This window comes from Benincasa hispida, chromosome 11 (genome assembly GCF_027475165.1).
Source record: "Benincasa hispida cultivar pf3 chromosome 11, pf3_genome.v1.1, whole genome shotgun sequence".
Classification (NCBI taxonomy): domain Eukaryota; kingdom Viridiplantae; phylum Streptophyta; class Magnoliopsida; order Cucurbitales; family Cucurbitaceae; genus Benincasa; species Benincasa hispida.
Window position 1 is genome coordinate 81,468,666 of NC_143488.1, and position 21,320 is coordinate 81,489,985.

The window sequence follows — 21,320 nt, forward strand, 5'->3', positions numbered from 1 at the left end:
CTCACTCCCTACCTACCTTTTGACACGCTGAATGCCCTATAAAAGGCGAGAGCGGTCTCTGCAACCGAGACCGTTTCTATTTTGCAGGTTTTGCTCTTTGCTTGATTATCGTGCCTTGACGATTTATAGTTCGTCATTCGAAGGACCCTACCTGACCGTCGTGGGTTTAACAGTTCCTCATTCGGAGGACTCTACCTGACCGTCGTGGGTTTACATTCGTCATTCGAAGGACTCTACTGTTTCCAACGGGTCAAATTCAAGATTTGAATGTGTGAACCCATGCAGCTTTTGGCTTGGCAACCAGGTTATTTTTGTTTTTTTTTTTTTTTTTTCTCTCTAATTTTTAAAATTTTATTTCTTTATTGTTTTTCTTTCCAAAAAGAAAGTTGTACTTTGTCCAATTTAGGACGATTTAGAAGAATAATGGTGTCAAAAAGAGAGCAATTTAAATTTTAATTACATTTATTTATCACAATTCTATATAACGATTATTTTCTCAGTCTTCTATCATAAATTTATGAATAATAACAAAATCTAGTTTGTAATTTAAGGTACAAGTAATCGAGTTATAGTAAATTATACTGAACATCAATTTACTAAAAAAAACTAAATACCAATATATAAATTATTAAAATTATTTGTCTAGTTTGGTTATTAATGTTTTATGTTTAAAATTTTGAAATTGAACAAACTAATGAGAACACATTTTGAACAATTATTTTAAAAGTTACAACAAAGTAATCTAGTTTTATGATTAAATTTACATTATACTCCTTTGTATTTATAATATGTTTTAACTATATAATTCTTATATACATTTTAAAAGAAGGTGAGTATAATTCAATCGTAATTGCATATTTACAAATTTTCATACTCTATTTGTAGAAAGAAAAACTTTGAAGATTTCATTTAAAAAGAAAATCTCTCAGAGAATAATTTTGAAACAAAATTAAGGATTAAAGTGAAACTTTGAAAACCTAGGACACAAGAATAAAAGTATTTTGTAAATGTGTGTATATATAATTAAAGTATATTCAACATCTTTTAAAAGAAAATTAATTGTTTGATTCTTAAGCAAGGATTTTCTCGTCCTCAACCTCAGTTTCCCACCAAAAAAATATATATAAATCTGCTATAAATATTATAAGATATCAAAAGAAATTTTTATTCTTATCCTTAAAAAAATAAGAAATCTTTATTCTTATCCTTAAAAAAATAAAATAGCCAAAGTGAGTTATCTCAATAGTAATTGACATAATCCTCTTTACATTTTGTTGACATAATCCTCTTTACATTTTGTTGGTATCGATCAATAGAATTGACTTAGTGATCGTTGTCTGTTTACTAAAAATTAGAGTATTGTCATTTGCTAAAATTGGAGTATTATCAACATTTTTTTTCCATTCAAAGAACATTTAGTTTTAAATTTTAAGCATAACTAAAATTCAGATCCACGTGAACCTAAACATATATATATATTAAAAGGGAAAGAAAAGTTCATCCATTTTACGACCTGGTGGGTTGAATTCAGTTCAAAATAAAGGGAGATTGGGCAACGGCGACGGTGTCCTCCCAAGTCCCATATTGAGTGCTGAAACATCCCCCGCCCGCACGTTGAGCATACTCAGATACCACAGAGCGTGCACATTCATCCCATACCCTTGCATACTCTAAAAGTGACAAGCAATCCGGAGCAGTGCGAAGGAATGCACGTAACATCAACGTTGCTTCGTTTGACAGATCTCTAAATTCTTTATCCACATTGCTACAATAAACACAAGCAAGAAATTCAGCGATAGGTACAAGAAACTACTAGAGCCATTTAAACTCAAAGGACACATATATAACAAGTCGGTCTTACCCGGAGTTCGTGTTGAATTTGCTTAGGAACACGGGGTAGTCTTCTGGATAATCAAGAGGAACGAGCAACTTCACAGAAAGTACTGGTAGCTTCACAGGACAGGCTTCTGAATTTTTACACTCAGTTGCAGCACTATATGAGCATCGAAGAACCGTACCTGCATTGGCTAATTTTCGATTGAGACTCTCGTCCAGATCTAGTTCCAAGACTGTTTCGACGAACTGCTTGTTTATGTTTCTCAATTCTTCTAAGAGGGAATAATCGGACTGCACAATTGTCAGCAGAGAAAATGAACATTATTAAAAAGAAAAAAGTGTAGAGGTACCGGTTCCAAAGAGACTAGATAGAGATGGTGCCATACCAGCTTCTTGAGCTTCTTTCTTCTTGATGTAACTGTTGGTTCAGAGCCAGTAATATCACTGCAAGGCGATGGTATGTTGTTTAAGGCCGTTGCATTTATTTTGCGCTTCATATTATTTGAGGAACCGGATCCGTCTTGCAACCTTACATCTGTTACCTTTGCATGACACCAGGGATCTATCATTGCATCATCGCTATACCCAACTGAACTTATTCCAGACACAGCTATTGTCAGTGCTTCATTTGATAATGACTCAACCTGCAAATTTTGTCACATCTCAGAATCAACTACTTGTAAGTGCCCAAGGGAAAAAAGAAAAATGAAATTATCATCCTAGGTAAATCCAGTAGACTGGGCAAATGCGACATATATTCCTGTCAGTTCACATTCAAAATAATACAATGTTCGATAGGGTATTTGAAATATGCATTTGATTTGATGTTCTTGCATACAACGTAGACTTACGGCTTTAAGTAAGCGATTATGAGCCTGAGTTGCTGTTGGCAATTGCCCATTGCTTCCAAGACTAGTAGGTGTTGCAAACGGAGAGGTCATTGCACTGGAGCTTCTAATCTTCTGAGACTGGACTTCGATTTCTGCTTTGGGATGAAGAAACTCAAGAGGATTACAATTTTGAGGGAATTGAAAGTTCGAACTTGAAAGGTAGGAAACATTTGGAGAGCTTTTGTCAAGCCTAACTATGGAGGAAGATGGAGCTGGAGAAGCTCTTCCATGCAATGAAGAACCGCAAGGATTTGTTGGAAGAGGTCGCTCAGCAAATTGAGAAAGCTGTGAAGCCTCATGTATTTGAGGAGAAACGTTTGAGCAATAATGATTCAAAGACATTCCTGATCTATAAATGGCTGGGATGTTTCCTGTTGCATTCTGCTTCGGCTGTAACCACTGGGACCGAAATTCTGACTCGATGTTTTCAAAATGTTGCCTATTCTGCAACAGATTTATCTGAATACAATCAGTTTCTGACCTTACAGAACCTTTCTCTGGTGATGCTATTGGGGAAGTACCATCAGGAAAGCCAGTTGTGGCTCGGATCACTGGTTGACGATGGAGTTTCACACTATTACTTTGCTGAACTGGGTTTAAGCGAGATCCACCGGGGCCAGGCTGCCCACCATGAAGGGGCTGCTGCTTATTACCAAGATTAAATTTACTCTTAATTGCTTTTCCAACTTTCTCAATTGTTTGCAAACATCGATAAAACTTCTCTTTGTCATAAGTTAAGATGATTTTGTCTCTAGGCAATTGCAAAAACTTCATCATTCCACGCAATGGATCGTGCTTCTGCTGCTGGATCTGCTCTGCTTGTACAACCTACAAAAATTAAGATCCACCAAGAAATATGGATAGAATATACAACGTTAACACAAAAGAAGTTTAAAATACGGATGAGATAAGTCGGATGAAGATCAATGCATGGCTTTTCCATAAAATATTAATTTAAAGTCAGTTTAGTACCTGCAGAGACAGTTCACATGCCTTCTCCAAAAGAGGCAAGTACGTCTTCTTGAGCCGCTCCATCTGCAATAAGAAAAAAGTGGTTTAGCACTTATTAACTCCCATATTAAAAACTAATAATATTAAAAAAAAAAAATTAAAAATCCCTTGGGCGTCTGGTTAAAATAATCGTTCTTAATAAAATATATGTGCCACGTGAAAATAGACCAATAATGCTACCAACCTAAGAAATTGTTGAGTTGAAAAGTGAGGGACCCAAAGGCAACTTAACCATAATCCCAGTGACTAATAGAGTTATTTTTCCTTTTATTTATTATTTTGGTAGTCTATTCGCATATGATCCATTGTTTTTTTATATAAAATGATTTAAACAAAATATATTAAAAATTGATATATCAAGAAATAAATCAAAGCATAAGAAATGATAGTGTACAAAATGGTTTCATGTATTCATTTACTCGATTGTTTTTCAAATATAAAACTATTTGAATAAAATATATTAAATATTGATATAACAAGAAATAAACGATAACATAAGTATAATAACAGTTTTACAAATAGTTATTCAAGTTTAATAACATAAAACTGCTCTTTGTGATTTCTTTGTGATTTTGGTCAATTGGATGCCCTTTTTACAACTTCCTGAATGTTGTTTGGCATTCAGAAGTTTCCTCTCATTCTTAGTTCACATTTCTCACTCAAACAATCATAAATATCAAGTTTCGTGAATAATAATAAAGGTGCTTTTATTTACAGCATTAATAAAATTACAAATTCACACTGATGCTAGTATAAACAAATTACCTCAGCAAATGCAACATCATGCCAATCTTCTGAAGTTGGAATTTCTTCTGGAACTGTACAACAAAATGAAAAATTAGCACAGAACATCCTACTATCCTAGGTATGGTTCCATTTCCCAAATGTTCGTTAGAAAAGTAGATTGAAGCTCCGTGTTTTTAAACATACAAAGTCATCTAAACTGAGAAACCATCAAAGGAAAGAACATTAAAAAGAAGTGAAATATATGAAACTATAAATTGTAATCCGCCATCATGGCACTACAGGAGGGTAGTAATTAAGTTTTCACTATATAATGATTTTGTCGATAGTTCTCCATTTTTAAATGTGACAAAAATGATTCATGTAAACTAAAGGCTTGTTTGCACAAATCCACTGTTCTCAATACATTTATCAAATTTTGGCCAACCTTTTGGGTAAAGAAAAAAATAAAAAGCAAAATAGTGCCCAAAATTTTTATATTTTGTTTTTCAAATGTCACTAAGATTTCAAAAGCCTATTTGAAAAGTGAAACAGAATAACAAAATGTATATATTGTTTAAATACAAGCTTAACTCTAACAAATAAAAAGCTAAAATACAATGCCGATTAAACAGGATGATGAACTCAAAAGGCAAATGGAAGAAACAGATTGCTAAAACAAAATCCTCCTGCATTCTCAATTTATATTTGGCTTAAAATTATAGTGTCTGACTGAAAAATAGGAACCCTTCACAACCTTAAACTTACCTGCGGAAGCTCCCATGGACTGTTGTTGCTTATACTGCTCAATCGCAGTATGGTGTTGATGTGAGGATTTTGAGGCCTGAAAACCTTCACCATTCACTTCCTGTTATGTTATGTACAACTTCACTTTCAGAACGCAATATATCTAATCCAGAGATGTACTAGCAAACTACCCAATTACACACATCTAGACAAAACCAAGATTTAATTATAAACAGAATCCAATACCTCTTTAACTTGAGTTGTCAAATTCTCATTTGGCTGCAAGTTCACCAAGTTTGGATGTTGTGTGAACATTTCTGGAGACGGATGAATTCCAAAATCTCGTCTCTGGAATTGTGAATTTAATGTATTCTGTGGACTAACATGCCTTTGATTGTGCATCCCAAATTGTTGATGCGTCTGTCCGACATTCAGATTTTGTCTGTGTAGCTGTGTTGTTGGCTGAATATGTTGCCGCAAAAGTGAATTAGGCTCTGCTGACTGATGATATTGCGGATTAGGCACGGCTACTTGAGTGCTTGAGCTTCCATGGTGATTTTCTCTCCTATTCATCTTTCTGGTTCCAGCATTCAAATAGTCATCCTGAGAAGCATAAGCAGATTACATCAAATTATTTGCAAATTGAAAACTTAAGACCATAGTAAAGCACAAATGCATCCCAAAGTCAGAACAACAGTTTCATATCAGAAAACATTGAAAATTTACTAATATACCTTAGACTTCGCCATACTAAACAACTCCATCTCATGTTCCCTCGCAAGCTCACTAATTGCTTTCATATTCATGCCATCAGCATGGTGAGCAGACCACTGTTCATTCAACATCATACATCTGCAATATCATGCTATTATCAATAAAATCCATATCCTTCATCCTTCAAGGAACCAATAGAATTTGAGTAACTCAAGCAATGCGTGAAATTTTCAATCCAACAATGAAATCAGAAAAAAACAAGAGTTCCGTTCAGCAAATAGTAAATGCAGCTTTAACAAAGTAATCCGAATTAATATCAATGAGCAGCAATCGAATTAAACTTGACTAATCAATACATAACACAAATTTCTCGATCAGTCTCCTAATTCAATCTCGAAACGTCTAAATAGACATACAATAAATAAACCAGAATAGTTTTTGGAGAGATTAATTACATTAAACGGAATTTTTGCAGTCTAGTTTCATTCGTGATTTCCGTTCTCCAATCCGTCGCAGTAGCCGGAGTAGCTTTCTTGTCCATTAAGCAAACAGAAAAAAAAAAAAAAAACCTACAAAAACACAAAGCAAGAAGAACAGAGAAAAATGAAAAAGAACTTCCAATATCAAACCGATTACTTCCGATCAAATTCAAGTAATCGATTAATCAAACACGCAACTAGAGAGAGAGAGAGAGAGCCGTATGAAAAGAAAAACAGAAAATCAGTGGGAAGTGAAATTGAAAAGAGAGCTGGAAACGGAAAGAGAGAAAAAAGAGTTTGAAAGAACTCACCAGAAACACTTTCTTCCCGCTTCAAATGGACGAGAGGTTGTGGGAGTGAAATTACAGAATTTTCACACGGATGAGAGGGGGAAAGGAAAGATTCAAATGGGAAAATCTGTAAGCGACTTTTGGGGAAGAAATAGAAGAGATTACAAATAGGGAGGAACAAGCATGGAGGTTGTAGGATGTGGACTGTGGGCCCACTTTTTATTGTTATTTATTATTAATATTTTTTTTGAAAAGAATTTATTATTAATATTAATTCTTTCCTTTGAGCGTTTCACGATTCCCCTGGTTGATCTTCTTCTTTCGTCTTCCTTTCCGGAAACATATTTAATTTTAATTTTTAATTAAGTTTTAATCCATTGGCGGCAAAACTTAATAAATAAATATTTTTTTTAAGTAATACTCAAGTGTAGGTGTACTAGAAAAATTCTCCGTGTGGAAATTTTCTGGAATTTTTTAAAAATTTAGCACAATAACAGTGGGGGATTGATCATTTGATCTTTTGGATAGGAATGTAATATCTTCATAATTATTAATAAATCTTACTTTAATATTAGTTTAAAAGCATATCGCGGTAACACATAGAAAATGTGAATGGGTTGGATTTGAAAGTCCACGTTTGGTTTACTTGTGAAGTGAAGAGTTCGGTTTGTAATCTATCCCATTTTGTTTTCCCATCGATTTTACTTCCCACCACATCCTGCTGCATTTTCACCGGTTTCAATCAAATTCCTCTCTAAAATTCTAATCAATCCTTTAATTTTCACCGTGGGAAGTTATATACTCAATTTTTTTTTTTTTTTATAATAAAAATTACGACTCATTCATTGTTGAGTGGGCTGCATCATATTTTGCTATAGAGAAAAAAAAGTTAAAAATACTTTTAAAAAAAACCATTTGGATTAATGTGTTTTTGTGTAATTATTGTTTTGTAGGGTACATTTAATACGTCATTTAATAATTTAATGTTTCGGTTTCATATAATTTTTAGATGTTGCATTTTTGACATTCAACATATTCCTCTTTTTATTTAGTTTCCTCTCCATTGTCTTGCTTGTGTACTAAGAAAAATAACTAGTCTCAACAAATAAAAAGAAAAAGGAAGAGAATTACACCAATGGTTAAATTTGAATAATAAATTTTGTTAAATGTGTAAAGAATCTAAAAATTGATATAAAGTATCATTTGCTATTTTTTTTAGGTTTACCTACTTTGTTATTTTGTTTAAAGACTTTTTACTTGAGAAATTTTATTTCATAGAGTTATAATGTAATTTTAAATTAAAATTAAAAAAAAATCCCATCTGACAATATTATTTCTTAATCTAAAATCCACAATAAATTTGAAGAATAAATCACAGTGAAAAACGATTAAAAAAATCTAATTTACTAGCTTAAAAAGAACAATAGCAATCATATATTAGAACAATAATAACAATAATTAGAATACAAAAAAAAAAAATCCAGTTTTCTTATTTCCTAACAAGTTGCAAATGTGGGCGCAATCTCGGTGATTTCGCTTGTTTGAACTTTGAAGCCATGAGATTTTTTTTTCTTTTGCATTCTTAAACTGAGCGATTTACAGCCATTGATTTCGACCCAGGATTAAATCAAATTTCGTTTCAGCCATGGATGACAGAATAAATGAGATCGTGAAGTATAAAAACGATAGGAAAAAAAATTGGATTAAAAATTATAAGAATGGAATGAATTTGATATTACAAATCGAACCGAAAATGTTCAATCCAAATATATATTTTTTATTATATTCCATTCCAAATCCATCCCATTCCAAATTTTTTATGGTTAAGAAAATTTCTTAATTAAAAAATAGAGCAACATTTTGGTGCATTGAGATCTTCTTTTTTTTTTTTTTGTGGTCAAATAATTCTCTATTTATAAGTACACAAAATATTAAATTAAATGAATTATTTCAAAGTTGTGATATTGAAAAATAAATAAATAAATAATAACTTGAGCGATAAGTTATTGTTTTTTTCTTAAAAAGAAATAGAGAGATAAGAATGAGAATGAAGCTTTGGGATTGACTTGGAGATAGTTGCAAAAGAATCTTAACTGTATTTTACTTTTTTTAAAAAAAAAATCGATTACTTTAATGTAACTATTTAATAAAAAAAATAAAACCATATAGACCATTTTAAACAATTATTATTATTATTATTATTTAGTTTATGTGGGAGATTTATAGCTCCAACCAGTATTTACTAACTGTATGCTCAGGTTGCCTTTTTAAAAAATTTGAAACAAATTAGTAAGCATATTCTAGCCATTACATCTAAAAGTCACAAATTAGTATGCTAATTTCACACCCTTTTCAAAATGAGTTATTTCTAGCTTTTGGATTTTCTTAAAAGTAGATGTAATTTTTAATAAAATTTAATTTTCAATGTTATCATTTAAATTAAATTTTATCTTGTATATTTATTTTAAACCATTATGTAATAATTATAAATTATGAGAAAATAATATTAGGTCAATCTTAGTTGTTAAAAAGAAAAAAAGAAACGATCATTTTGTATTTATATGCATTTATTACATTAAAAAAATAAATAAATAGACAAAGACGGTTGCGTTTCAAAATTTTAAGTAATTTATAGCATTTATTATCAATTTGTTTAAATTTTCCGTTAAGTTATGCAAAGTCTAAAAGCCATGATATTAATGCAACCCAAATATTTAACGGAAAATAAATAAAATTAGAGGTAAATAATAAGAACACAATTAGTACCTACAATATAATTATATATAAGTAATTTTATTTATAAAAAGAAAAAGAGAGAACTATTACTGAATATAATTAAAAGTCTTATGACTACTCAAGAACAAATAAAATCTGTTTGGTAAAGAATTTGAAAACAAGGATCCAAATGAAAATGATGAGAAATGGTATATAATGGCCAAAGTAAAACACCATTTTAATAAATCATTTTGATGAAATATGGCCAAATGCCAACACCATTTTAATAAATCATTTTGATGAAATATGACCAAATGCCAACAAGAGCCTGGCATAGCACTCATAGGTTTGAGATTCGATTCACCGCACTTTAATTACAATACATTTTCAAAAAAAAAAAAAAACCAAATACAAAATCTAGATTCATTTTTATTATGGTTTCCTTCCTTATTTATCCTTACAACCCTTCCTTATTAGCATGATAATTCTAAAATTTTGTTAATATTTTGGTTCATTTTTCTATATTTAAAAACAATCTTTTTTTATAACACAATTATTTATATATATTGATTTTAATATTATTTAATTTCAATATTTTTTGAATAATTTATTATTCAACAACTCTCAAAAATAGTTTATTTACACCCTACAAAGAAAATTTCCACTATATAAATTGAAATTGAATTGTTAATCTTAATTCAATATATGAAAATAATTAAATTAGATTTTTGTTGTGTAACCACTTTTACGGGAGTTATTTTAACAATTGAGTCAGGTCTTGAAAATCTTTCAACCCAACCTAACCCAACCCATGAACACTCATAAATAATAATGTCAAAAGCGAGGAGGGAAGGTTCTAGAAGCTTGAGAGAAGTGACGTCAAATTTTTTGTTTCTATTGTATGTCACATATCTTATTTTAATTATCTCACATTATTTTCTACATCTTCTCTCTATCATCTGTTTAATCGTGTAGGATTAAATTATATATTTTATTAATTATTTTGTAATTATAGTGATTAATTATTTTTTTTAACTTTCTTTTGCTTTTCATTTACAGTGTACTTATTATATCAAATGCTTTTGTAAACAATAAATACACTATAAATATTACATTTCCCCTATAGGTTTAACACAAATGCAAATATATTTCCAATATATGTAGATGTTTGTTCACAATATTTTATAATTTAATAGCTTGTGAACTTTTGTATGTTCTTGTTGACGCTTTTGCTCTATCACATAAAATATCATATTTGTGCTTAACCATGTCTACACCAAATCATAAAAACATTCAATTTAACTCCTACAAGGAGAGTGCCCTTATAACATGTATTTTCTTTAAAGGTTGTTATGAATTTTCCATGTATTTTATGTATTTTCTTTACAAAATTATTTATTCAGTTTGTTAAACTGGTCAAATTTTTTTCTACGTTTTTGGGATGGGTAGTTTAGATTTTATTAGAAATTGTTTTTAGTTTATTAGATTTGTTTTTAAAATACACCATAATAATTGGGATTTGACTATGGGTAAATCTATCTATTTGTAGATTTTAAAAAGTATACAGAGGTAGTCATTTGGCCATTCTAAAAAGCAATATCTGGCGACCCTAGAGTTATTGAATTTCATGTTTTTATATTTGTGCAGGTAGAATTGGATTCTAGTTTAAATAATAGTTTAAATGTGTTTGATATTATATATTTAGAATTGGATTCTAGTTTAAATAGTCTATAATTAGAAAAATTTTATTAAATTATAGGACTTAATTTCTAATTAAAAACTGCAGAGACTGAATTTTAATTTTGTCCAAATTATAGGGAAAAAAAGATTTTAACATGGAAAAATTTAGCAAAAGAAAGAAAACTTTAAACGAGATTCAATGATTATTCTCACTAGGCGGTCCTTTCATGATGATTGAAGTTGAATCCTTAAAGCGCTAAGGGAATCAAATGAGGCTATTGACTCATTTAATCCTTTCCATACTGAGCTCTATTATCAATTCGAGATACTGCAAGGCTTCTTTGCTACACCAAAGGTTGGGTTGTGATTGGTGCATTTATGGTGAAATTGAAAAAAGGAACTCCTCAATCCACTCTACACTAAAGCTAATTTGAGCTAATTTAGGGGAATCCCCCTTCATCTGTGGCATGTTGGCTAGCGGTGGATTCAAAGATGATACCCAACTTTAATTGGGACAACAATCAAAATGGTGTGGTTTTGTTCCATTCATAATATAGATATTCGACCACGAATGACAAAATTGTTAGAGTATATGTTCTAAATCGAATATTTTGTACAAATTACATATCTAATAAAATTAAAATCAATCTAATAAACTAAGATTCAAGGTTATTTTATGAAAATTAAATGTGTATGTTACAGGTGGATCACGTTTTAGTGATAACTTAAATGTAGTTGAATACCACACTACGAATCGCCTACTTAGATGTTACAATTGTTTTGTTTGTATAAAACCAGACCAGATCAAATCGAGAAATGAATAGTGTTTATATATAATACTACTTTGTTTAGACTACCATTTTGGGGATTTGTCCGAGTAGGGTGTAGGGAATACAACTAAACAAGATGGAATCCACTCCTTTCCCAATCTTAGGGAAAGTAGATAAATTGCTCGATTTGGGGTCTTGAACATCGAAGCCTCAGCCTCTCATTGGTCCTAGAGGTAATCGTTTATAGCGGGACTATAAACTATTTATTTATTAGAGGGATTAGTGGTATTTAAGGTAAGGGTAAAATGGTATTTTGACCCAGCTATAGTTATGACCAATTTGTGAAGGGTCGACTTTCTGTTGATTGGTTATATCCATGGACACAGAAATAAATCTACAGTGCGAAGAGTGCAGCTATCGGTCTTAGTGGAGTGACCGGTAGTTAATGAAAATTGATTAATTTAATTAAAGAGTTTAATTGATTAATCTTATATCATTGGAGCTTCTAAAATATGTAGGTCCATAAAGTTCCCTTGTTAGCTTACTCGAGCATAATAAGAGGAATTGTTTTAATTGTTCAAATCAATTATATATTAATGAGATTAATATAATATAGTTAATTATAGATGTGATCTATAATTAAGAGAGAAAAATATTTAAATAAGATTCAAATATTAAAAAGATATATACATATAAATATGTGATAATTATATGTTGATTAATTATATATTAAATATGATTTAGTATAGTCGTTTAATTGATTAATTAATGGTTAATTAATTAATTAATTTTTCAAAAGTAAAGATAAATAAATATGTTATGTTTATTTATTTATTTATTATATTAAATTGGATTTAATATATATGTTTATTAATTATTGGACTAATTAATTAAATAAAATTTATTTAATTAAATTAGAACAAATATGGAAGACAAAGGAGAAGGGGGTCATCCCCTATAAATAGGTCTTCATGGGTCATGTTTGTGACATAGTTGAATTAGGAATTCGGAATGTCTTCTACTACTTCTCTCAAAATCTCTCATCCTTTCTCTACTACTTCTTCTTCCAAGTCTTGGAGACAACACATCAAATTCTAGTTTGGAGACAACACATCAAATTTTAGTCTTGGAGACAACACATCAAATTCTTGGGATCCTAGAGAATAACAAGATTTCACTTACATCCCTTGATCATTGAAGAGACGATCTAGAGAAGATGCAGAGGGAATTGTGAAGATTTTGGGAATCTATAGAGGTAAGGTTTAGCTATTCCTTCTTTTCTTCTCTTAAATGCATGCTAATCTTAATTGTTTATTATTATGTTATTATTTTTATACCGTATTTTGTTTATGTAAAATCAACAACAAAATTGTAAAAAGATCACACGCTTCTACTTGAGTTCGATCCCTTCAAAAGTTACCTGATCAAGACGATCTCACCAGCAAACAGGAAGTGGATAACTAGAAAACATCCTCAAATCCATAACTTGTTTACCAAGAAAGCAGCCTCAAGCTTTGATGAAACATACCAGACCTCTGGATCCTTCTGTTTTTAAGGCTATTATACCAGCATCCCAAGGCCGGTTGACAGTGATAAATCAAATCAACTAAAGAAAGAAAGAATTAGAAAGGGGAATATGAAATGTAAAAACAAAATGGAATTTCTTGACACAACATAGAATGACAATTTTACCGTATTGCAGAAATAAAAAGAAGGTATTTTTTCCCTCCCCAGAAAATACTACTATCTATGATGTTAATGTTGCACCAGTAATTTTTATTATCAAGGAACAGAATAAGCGAATGGGCCCAGAAAAGAAGCAGGATAGCCATGAAAAAGCCCAAACTATACATGAAGGAACTGCAAACGCTGAAGCCCAAGCCCAAAGCATGCAGAACCCCTCGACGTTGAACCAAACAGTTGAGATAATTAAAACCCCGGTTCATTTAAAAAAGGCTTGATCCATACTGGAGACCCCACAACGGTTAACCAATAAATTGATGAGTTATATGTTGACTTGAGAGAATATTCTCCTACAAATTATGTGCCCATTTTTAGCCTTGAAGACACACCACAGAAGTTCACAGAAACTATTATACCCACAATAGAGTAGGCTTTAGAGAGCAATAACTTGGAAGAGTTATTTGAAGTTGTGTTAAGAAGGTGAATACAATGAACAAGCAAGAGAGAAGCAAAGACGATTTTATGAAGGAATTGCATGAATGGCTAAACGAAAACAATTTTTTTATCATCTCTATTCTAGTGCAAAAAGATTTCAATCCGATAGCAACCAGGGGGTAAATGATTGCCCATGAAGATACTCTCATAGAATGTAAGAGGTATAGGCTCTGCCCAAAAAAGAACCATCATCAAAGGAGCTATCATAACTGCAAGTCCATACTCTTGTCATTTTAACGGAGACGAGCTACCTTATGTTGATAAAAAAAATCATTAAATACCTTTGGAGCTTAATTGGCATTGTTTGGACTGCTGTTAATGCTATTGGCTCCTCAGGTGGTATTATTATGATGTGGGATTCTCTTAATAAAATCTATGAGGTCTATGAAAGAGCATTTTATCTGTCTTTATTAATTAAACGTTCGGATGATTACTATTAGTGGATGTTAAGAAACATATGTTACATACTGTTATAACTAATTTGTAAAAGTTCTATATAAAGAAACCTAGCTAGAAATCTCAAGATAAGAAATAAAAGTTTTTTTTCCAGCTCCTCCGTGGATGTAGGCCACTGTTGCCAAATCACGTAAAATCTGGTTGTTCTTCCTCTTCTTCTTCTCTTTACTCTTTATGCACTGAGCCACCTTCATCTTCTACATTGAAATTCTCCAAAAAATTGTACAACATTTCCCTCTCTTTCTTTCTTTTCTCTCATTCTCTCTATAATCTGTAAATACAGAAAAATGGAGTTAGTCATTTAGAAACCATTCTAATCGAAAGTGGATCAATTAGATCACAACCATCAACATGTGCGGCCAGATCTGAGTATCACGAGGATTGTGCTTTTAGCGAGCTGATTTCTAAGCCAATGGTTTTCTTAGCTTTTTAGAGTTCTTTTTGGTTTCTGATTTGGGCCTCGGTGGGATATTGACAAGCCCAACAAAGTGGTATCAGAGCCTGCAAGAACGAGAGAAAGATCAGTCAAGAATCAAGAAAGATAATTGAAAACTTGAAGAAATACAAGTTATTTACCTTATCTAGATATTGAGGCCAAAAGTTAGTGAATATGCGTCGATTGTATGAAAATTAACTTAGAATTACAATAATTATAAATGATCGCAATTACACCCACTAACACCATAAAGATGGAAGACAAGCCGAATTTTACTTTGTTTTGCAGGAAATCAAGTCACCGCTTGTGCTCAAGGCTCACGAGAAGCCGATCAACGCATCTCTGTCACATTGTGCTTGTCAATCAACAATGAAGAGACAATTACTGCAACGACGGCGCAATGCGACAGTTGATCCAGAGCTGACTTTCAACCGCATGTGGTAATAAAAACAACACCACATGCGAACTCACGATCGAAAGATGCAGCTGAGCAACGTAAAAGCAGAGGATTGAGACATGTGTATAACTAACGGTTGTACAGAATTGACGGTCTAATTGTATAATAGAATGAATAATATCCCTCCATCTTCGGAATTACCATAACCATTAGTGGGGACCACAAGGCCGGAGTCAAAGACCTGCACCTATAAATACCCCATAGATTTCAGAGAAAACTTATGCTACTTGATACGGGGTTAATTGCTACAAAAGTGTTGAGAGAAAAGGCTGAGCTGAGTGCTTAAATGAAGAAATCCGGGAAGAAGACGAGACAAGGCTGAGAGGTGAGTCTCAGATCTAATCTGCCAAATACCCGATCCGAAGCTCTGTGTATAGAAACCTGCTACCGGGGGAGCAAGCCTGAGAGGGAAGCTCTTCCTACCATCAGATGCATCCTATCCGGCAAGCAGATCTCCATTGAATCGGTGCCAAGACATTGGCACATGTTTGTATTTGTTCTGTCTCTTTCATCGTTCTTTTCACTTTCTCTTTATCTTTTCATTCACACACCATGTATCAAACGCTTAATAGACATATTAAATGTTTCGATAGCTTTCATATACCATACTCTGTCTATTTCTGTTCCTCCATTAATCACTTTCTCCATGATGTCTTTTTAATCCCCTGGTAGTTAATATGAATAAAACAAGTACTTAATCTGTGTTAAAGGTATAAAATACGTTTAGCTAAGGCATGCCAGACGGCATCTTGACCTGCAAGAGCATAAGTGAAGATGCCGTTCTGACCTATCGAGAGAAGATTAGAAGAATGCATTAATAAAGCGAGTAATACTTCCAGACATGGAATCAACCTTGCATTCATTATGTTATTCTCTGTTTCACCACAGACATGTGGGAGCGTGGCCGATCATTGAAAGGTGTACGCCAAGAGAAAAGCGGAACAGTATTTCTAGCTTTAACGCAATTGAGAACTTGCGTTGTTTTTATTATTAATCTTTCTCTTTCTATTCTGTTTATAAGACTTGCCGCCACATTCCACGTTCTTTGCATAACCTTCACAGCCAGCCTTGACCTCAGCACCTTATATCAGGAGCCTGTATCTTGTATCATCTAGCTTAGGTTTATTGTATTTAATTTTATTATCGCATTTTTACTGCTTACTTTATTTTACCGCAATTTATAAACTTGTACAAACTTATTTTTAAAGATTGAAAAACCTAGTCGCATATATCACGAACATACCACAATAACCTAAAATAGTTCCTGTGTTTGACCTCGGATCACACCGAGAAACTTACGGTGGAATTACACTTTATTTCATCATAAAAAAACTTGTGACAACGCATGGCATACTACATGAACATCCATAATTAATGCATATCTAGCAGTAGTATCGCTTCATTTCGTGCATAACATAGAACATCATCAATCATCTATCAGCATTTTTACGACAATAATCTTGAAGCACAAAGAACATTTAAAGAAGGTTAAAGATGGCTATTGCAAGATATGACATAGAGAAATTTGATGGGAAAAGAGACTTCAGTTTATAAAAGGCTAAAATCAAAGATGTAACAAAAAGCTCACAAAGCTCTTGAAGATCCATCCAAACTCCCTACTACTGCAATAGAAGAAGAAAGGAAAAATATGGAGCTAATTGCTCATGGAACACTTGTCCTAAATCTCTCTGACAGTGTGCTTAGACAAGTTATTGATCAAGATAGAATAATTAAGATGTGGACAAAGTTAAATGAACTTTTTGAAACCAAAGATTTGCCTAATAAATTTTTCTTGAGAGAAAGATTTTTTACATTTAAAATGAGTTCTTCCAAAACCTTGACAGAAAATCTTGATGAGTTTAGAAAGATTACAACAGAATTCAAGACTCAAGGTGAAAACATTGGGGCTGACAATGAAGCTTTTGTGCTTCTAAACTCACTTCCAGACACATACAAAGATGTAAAGATAACTCTAAAGTACGAAAGAGATCCTGTCACTACTGATATCATCATTTCAACACTCAGGATTAAAGAAATGGAATTGCTAACCAGTAAAGAAGAAAAACCTAGTGCTGAAGGGTTATTTGTGAAAGGCAAGTCTAAGCACCACAACAAAGAAGAGGGCAAACAAACCTCCACAGAAGAAAGCAAGGACAAACAAAAGATTAGATGCAAGTATTGCAAAAATATTGGGTATCTAATCAAAGACTGCGGAACTTTGAAATGGAAAAATGAACAGAAAAATCAGTCCACTCAGTCAGGAGAAGCCTCAATGGAGGAAGACTCTTTTTTCTACTCAGATGCCCTAGCCACTTCAAATCAAAGGGCAAAAATGAAGAACTAGCTAAGAACCTAGATTGGGTTTTTGATTCAAGGCGTTCTTTTCATATGACCCCTCACATGGGCTGGTTCGGCACCTATCAGGATTTAGATGGGGGCTCAGTATACATGGGTAACAATCACTCATGTCCAGTAGTTAGAATTAGCTCAGTCTCTCTTACACTAGAAGATGAGACAGTTAAACTACTGAGAAATGTCAGGCATGTGCCTAAATTGAAGAGAAATTTGATCTCGTTAGGCATGATTGACTCAATTGGTTGTGAATATAGAGGGAAATAAGGCTATTGTGAAGTTTGAAGAATGGTAAGCCAATTTTCAAAGGAGTTAAAATAAATGGTGTCTATGTAGTTCAAGGAATTTAGAAGATGCAATTAGCTCTAGTAGTGACTACTAAGGAGCTTACTGAAGGAGACCTTTGGCATAAAAGTCTCTCATATATTAATGCCAAAGGCCTACAAGCTCTAGCCAAACAAGGGATCCTACCAAAGGGGGTTCATCAAAACCTATCATTCTGTGAGCATTGTGTGAGAGGTAGAGCTTTGTTAAGGCTCAACACATAACTAAAGCCATACTTGACCATGTGCATTTAGACTATGGGGCCCCTCACCATTCCAATCCTTAAGTGGTGCCAAGTATTTCCTAACTTTTGATGATGACTTCTTTAGGAAATGCTGGATATATTTTCTTAAAACTAAAGATATGATGTTTGAGAAATTCAAATAGTGGAAGCCTATGGTTGAAAAACAGACTAATTGTCAGATTAAATACCTTAGAACAGATAATGGACTTGAAGTTTGTGCAGAAGAGTTCAATGTTTTTTGTAGACATCAAAGGATAATTAGACACAGAACTGTGAGATACATACCTCAACAAAATGAAGTGGCAGAGAGGCTGAACATAACTATTATGGAAAGGGTTAAAAGTCTCTTATTAGACGTTATCCTACCAGAGAAATTTTGGGCTGAAGCAGCCTCCTACACAGTCTACACACTAAACAGATGCCCTCATACCTCTCTAGACTTTCTCACTCTAGAGGAAAAGTGGACCAATCATCCACCTAACCTAAGTAACCTAAGGGTTTTGGGGTGTAATGGTTTTGTGCATCAGAATAAGGGAAAACTAATTGCCTGAGTAGTAAAATGTATGTTTTTGGGGTTCACCGACGGAGTGGAAGGATTTAGACTGTGGCATCCAACAGAGAAGAAGTGTATAACAAACAGAGATGTTATTTTCAGAGAGATAGAAATGTTTATGCAAAAATCTAACCCTATTGATTCAACACCATAAGGCCAGACAGAAACAATTGAGGTGGAGCACTCTTTAATTCCTACAACAGATCCCTCAAGCTCAAATTCTAATAATTCTAGTGGTCAGTTGCCTCATCATGAAGAAGAAGAAGAAGAAGAGGCAGTTTCTAACACTGAGCAAAAAGGACTAGATCTAAGGGACTATACCCTAGCTAGAGATGGGTAAAGGAATGTAAGAATATATCAGCATGCAACAGAAGTAACAAGGATCAATAAGTATTCTAATTCATTAATTTTGGCTAAAAATAAAGCATGCTCATACAATAATAAGAGGGTTTCATGACATACCTTTATAGAACCTCTTGAAACTTGAATTTCAGCTGCAAATCTTCTCCAAATCTTCTTGTGAACCACCTCAAGGTCTTCTCTACTATTCTCTTGGAGCCTTAGATTGAGTTGCAATACTCAAAATAAGCTTGAATGAAGGGAATTTGGAGAAGAAGCTCATTGTTGCACCCTTTTAAAGAACACCTTTTCCAATTCAATTTTTTCAACAAAAACAAAACAGATGCATGCCCAATTTCTACTTCAATCTTCTCTATTTATTGCAAGACATTCATGCAATTAAGGTTGCTGCATGAGCTGCTCCTCATTCTTGGAAGATTGGATAAAAAATCAAGTGGGATTAATGTGAGCTACTTGGTTAAGATAATGGAGTTTTCCCACTTTTCAAATTGTGTTTTCCAATCTTTTTCCAATTTACAATGATTTCCAAAATCAATTTTAATTTCAAAATTGGAAACATTTATTAATTTTACAAATTAATTCATAAATTAATTTTCTAATAAAATTAACAATAAATAAATAATTAAACATGAACCCTTTATTCATGAGTTTAATATTTAGATCATATTTAAATATTAATTGATTCTCCAATTTCGTTTAATTCCAAAATTAAACGTGCATTTATATCGCATATAATTACTAATTCCCTTATTTCTGATTTGAACGTTTCAAATTAACTTATCATGTTACTCTAAGACTAATCCATTTAGAGCTAGTAGGGGGACCTCGTGGACCTACCGATCATGGGCTCTAACGATCCGAGATTAATTGGTTAAATTCTTTATATCGAATTAACCACCATTCGTTAACTAATGGGTCACTCCATTAAAGCCCATAGTTGCACTCCCCTCACTGTAAATATATTATATCCACTCGATATAACTATGATTAGTAGGTTAACCCTGAAGGAAATCAGATTCGAGATTTCCATGAGCAGTGGAAACAAGATTATTCCAAATCACAATCATGAATGAACAATATATTTACAGTCGACTTCAAACAAATGGTTATACAATTCATACAGAAATTACAGCATGAAAAACTCAAATGAACAAAGAGCAAACTCTACGCACTTTTAAAGATGCGTCTCCATGCTCGTTGTGCACGATCACTCAAATAACAGCAACCTCGAAAGCTTTATCACACGACCGCAACACAGCACGAACTCTTCGCACTCATCCTCAATGATCACCTCGGCCACGAACTCCTCAACAACAGCATGAACGACCTTCAGAAAATCTCGACGATGTCGAGTTGAGTAAGACACCACAAACAAGGCGACCTTGGTATTTTCGGTGTGAAAATCCAGAGGGTGGGCTCTGTTCGGACTTGGATTAAGGCAGACAAAGGAGGAAACACCGACCGTATACACGACTGGGCAAGTGGAAGGTGGCGAAGACCTATCATATAAGTCGATGCCCAATCGTTTAGCTAAAGCTAAGCGATCGTCTAGCAAAAGCTATGCAATCGTTTAGCTCGGTTTGTCGCCTACAGACACTGCACGATCGTTTAACTTGGGCAAGCGACCATCTATCAAAACTATGCGATCGTTTAGTAAATACTGTATGATCGTTTAGCTTGCCACTGCACGATCGTTTAGCTCGCCCAGCCATCGTTTAGTAAATCTGTATTTACTTGACGACTACGTGAGTTTCTTTTGTGCTAGAGAGAAAACTCAAAAAACTTTTTACGAAAACTTTTCAGCATTTGTAAATCATCCATAAAATTTAGGAAAACCATTTTCCTTTTAAACTCACGGTTACCATGAATCCAATCACCATCCACTCATTTGGTTATTAAAGAAAAAGAATTAATTATTTAATAATTAATATTATTATAAATATAAATGATAGCCAACTTATCATACTATTTTTATAACCTATAGTTTTAATATTTCATCTCATGAAACATATAAACCATAGTTCTTTTTCTATTCCATGGTACTTAATGTAAATCTCATTTACATCAATCCTCCACTAGATATATCTCATACATCATACCAATTA

At 32.9% G+C, this 21,320-nt stretch overlaps 1 protein-coding gene across 2 annotated transcripts; it reads right to left on the reverse strand.

Annotated features, from left to right (window-relative positions):
* Positions 1 to 1,340: 1,340 nt before the first annotated feature.
* On the reverse strand, positions 1,341 to 6,862 carry LOC120089764 (uncharacterized). Of its 2 annotated transcripts, XM_039047152.2 has the most exons (11): positions 6,712 to 6,862; positions 6,377 to 6,490; positions 5,942 to 6,059; positions 5,454 to 5,810; positions 5,229 to 5,328; positions 4,503 to 4,555; positions 3,699 to 3,761; positions 2,688 to 3,554; positions 2,223 to 2,480; positions 1,862 to 2,127; positions 1,341 to 1,765 (listed from the first exon to the last, which is right to left on the reverse strand). In XM_039047152.2, exons 2-11 carry the CDS (start codon positions 6,460 to 6,462, stop codon positions 1,528 to 1,530), a joined length of 2,406 nt encoding a protein of 801 aa, XP_038903080.1. In that variant the 5' UTR covers positions 6,463 to 6,490; positions 6,712 to 6,862; the 3' UTR covers positions 1,341 to 1,527. The 2 variants fall into 2 exon arrangements, with proteins under 2 accessions (XP_038903080.1, XP_038903081.1); XM_039047153.2 differs by lacking the exon at positions 6,377 to 6,490 and having other exon boundaries at positions 6,712 to 6,855.
* Between the last annotated feature and the right edge of the window lie 14,458 nt (positions 6,863 to 21,320).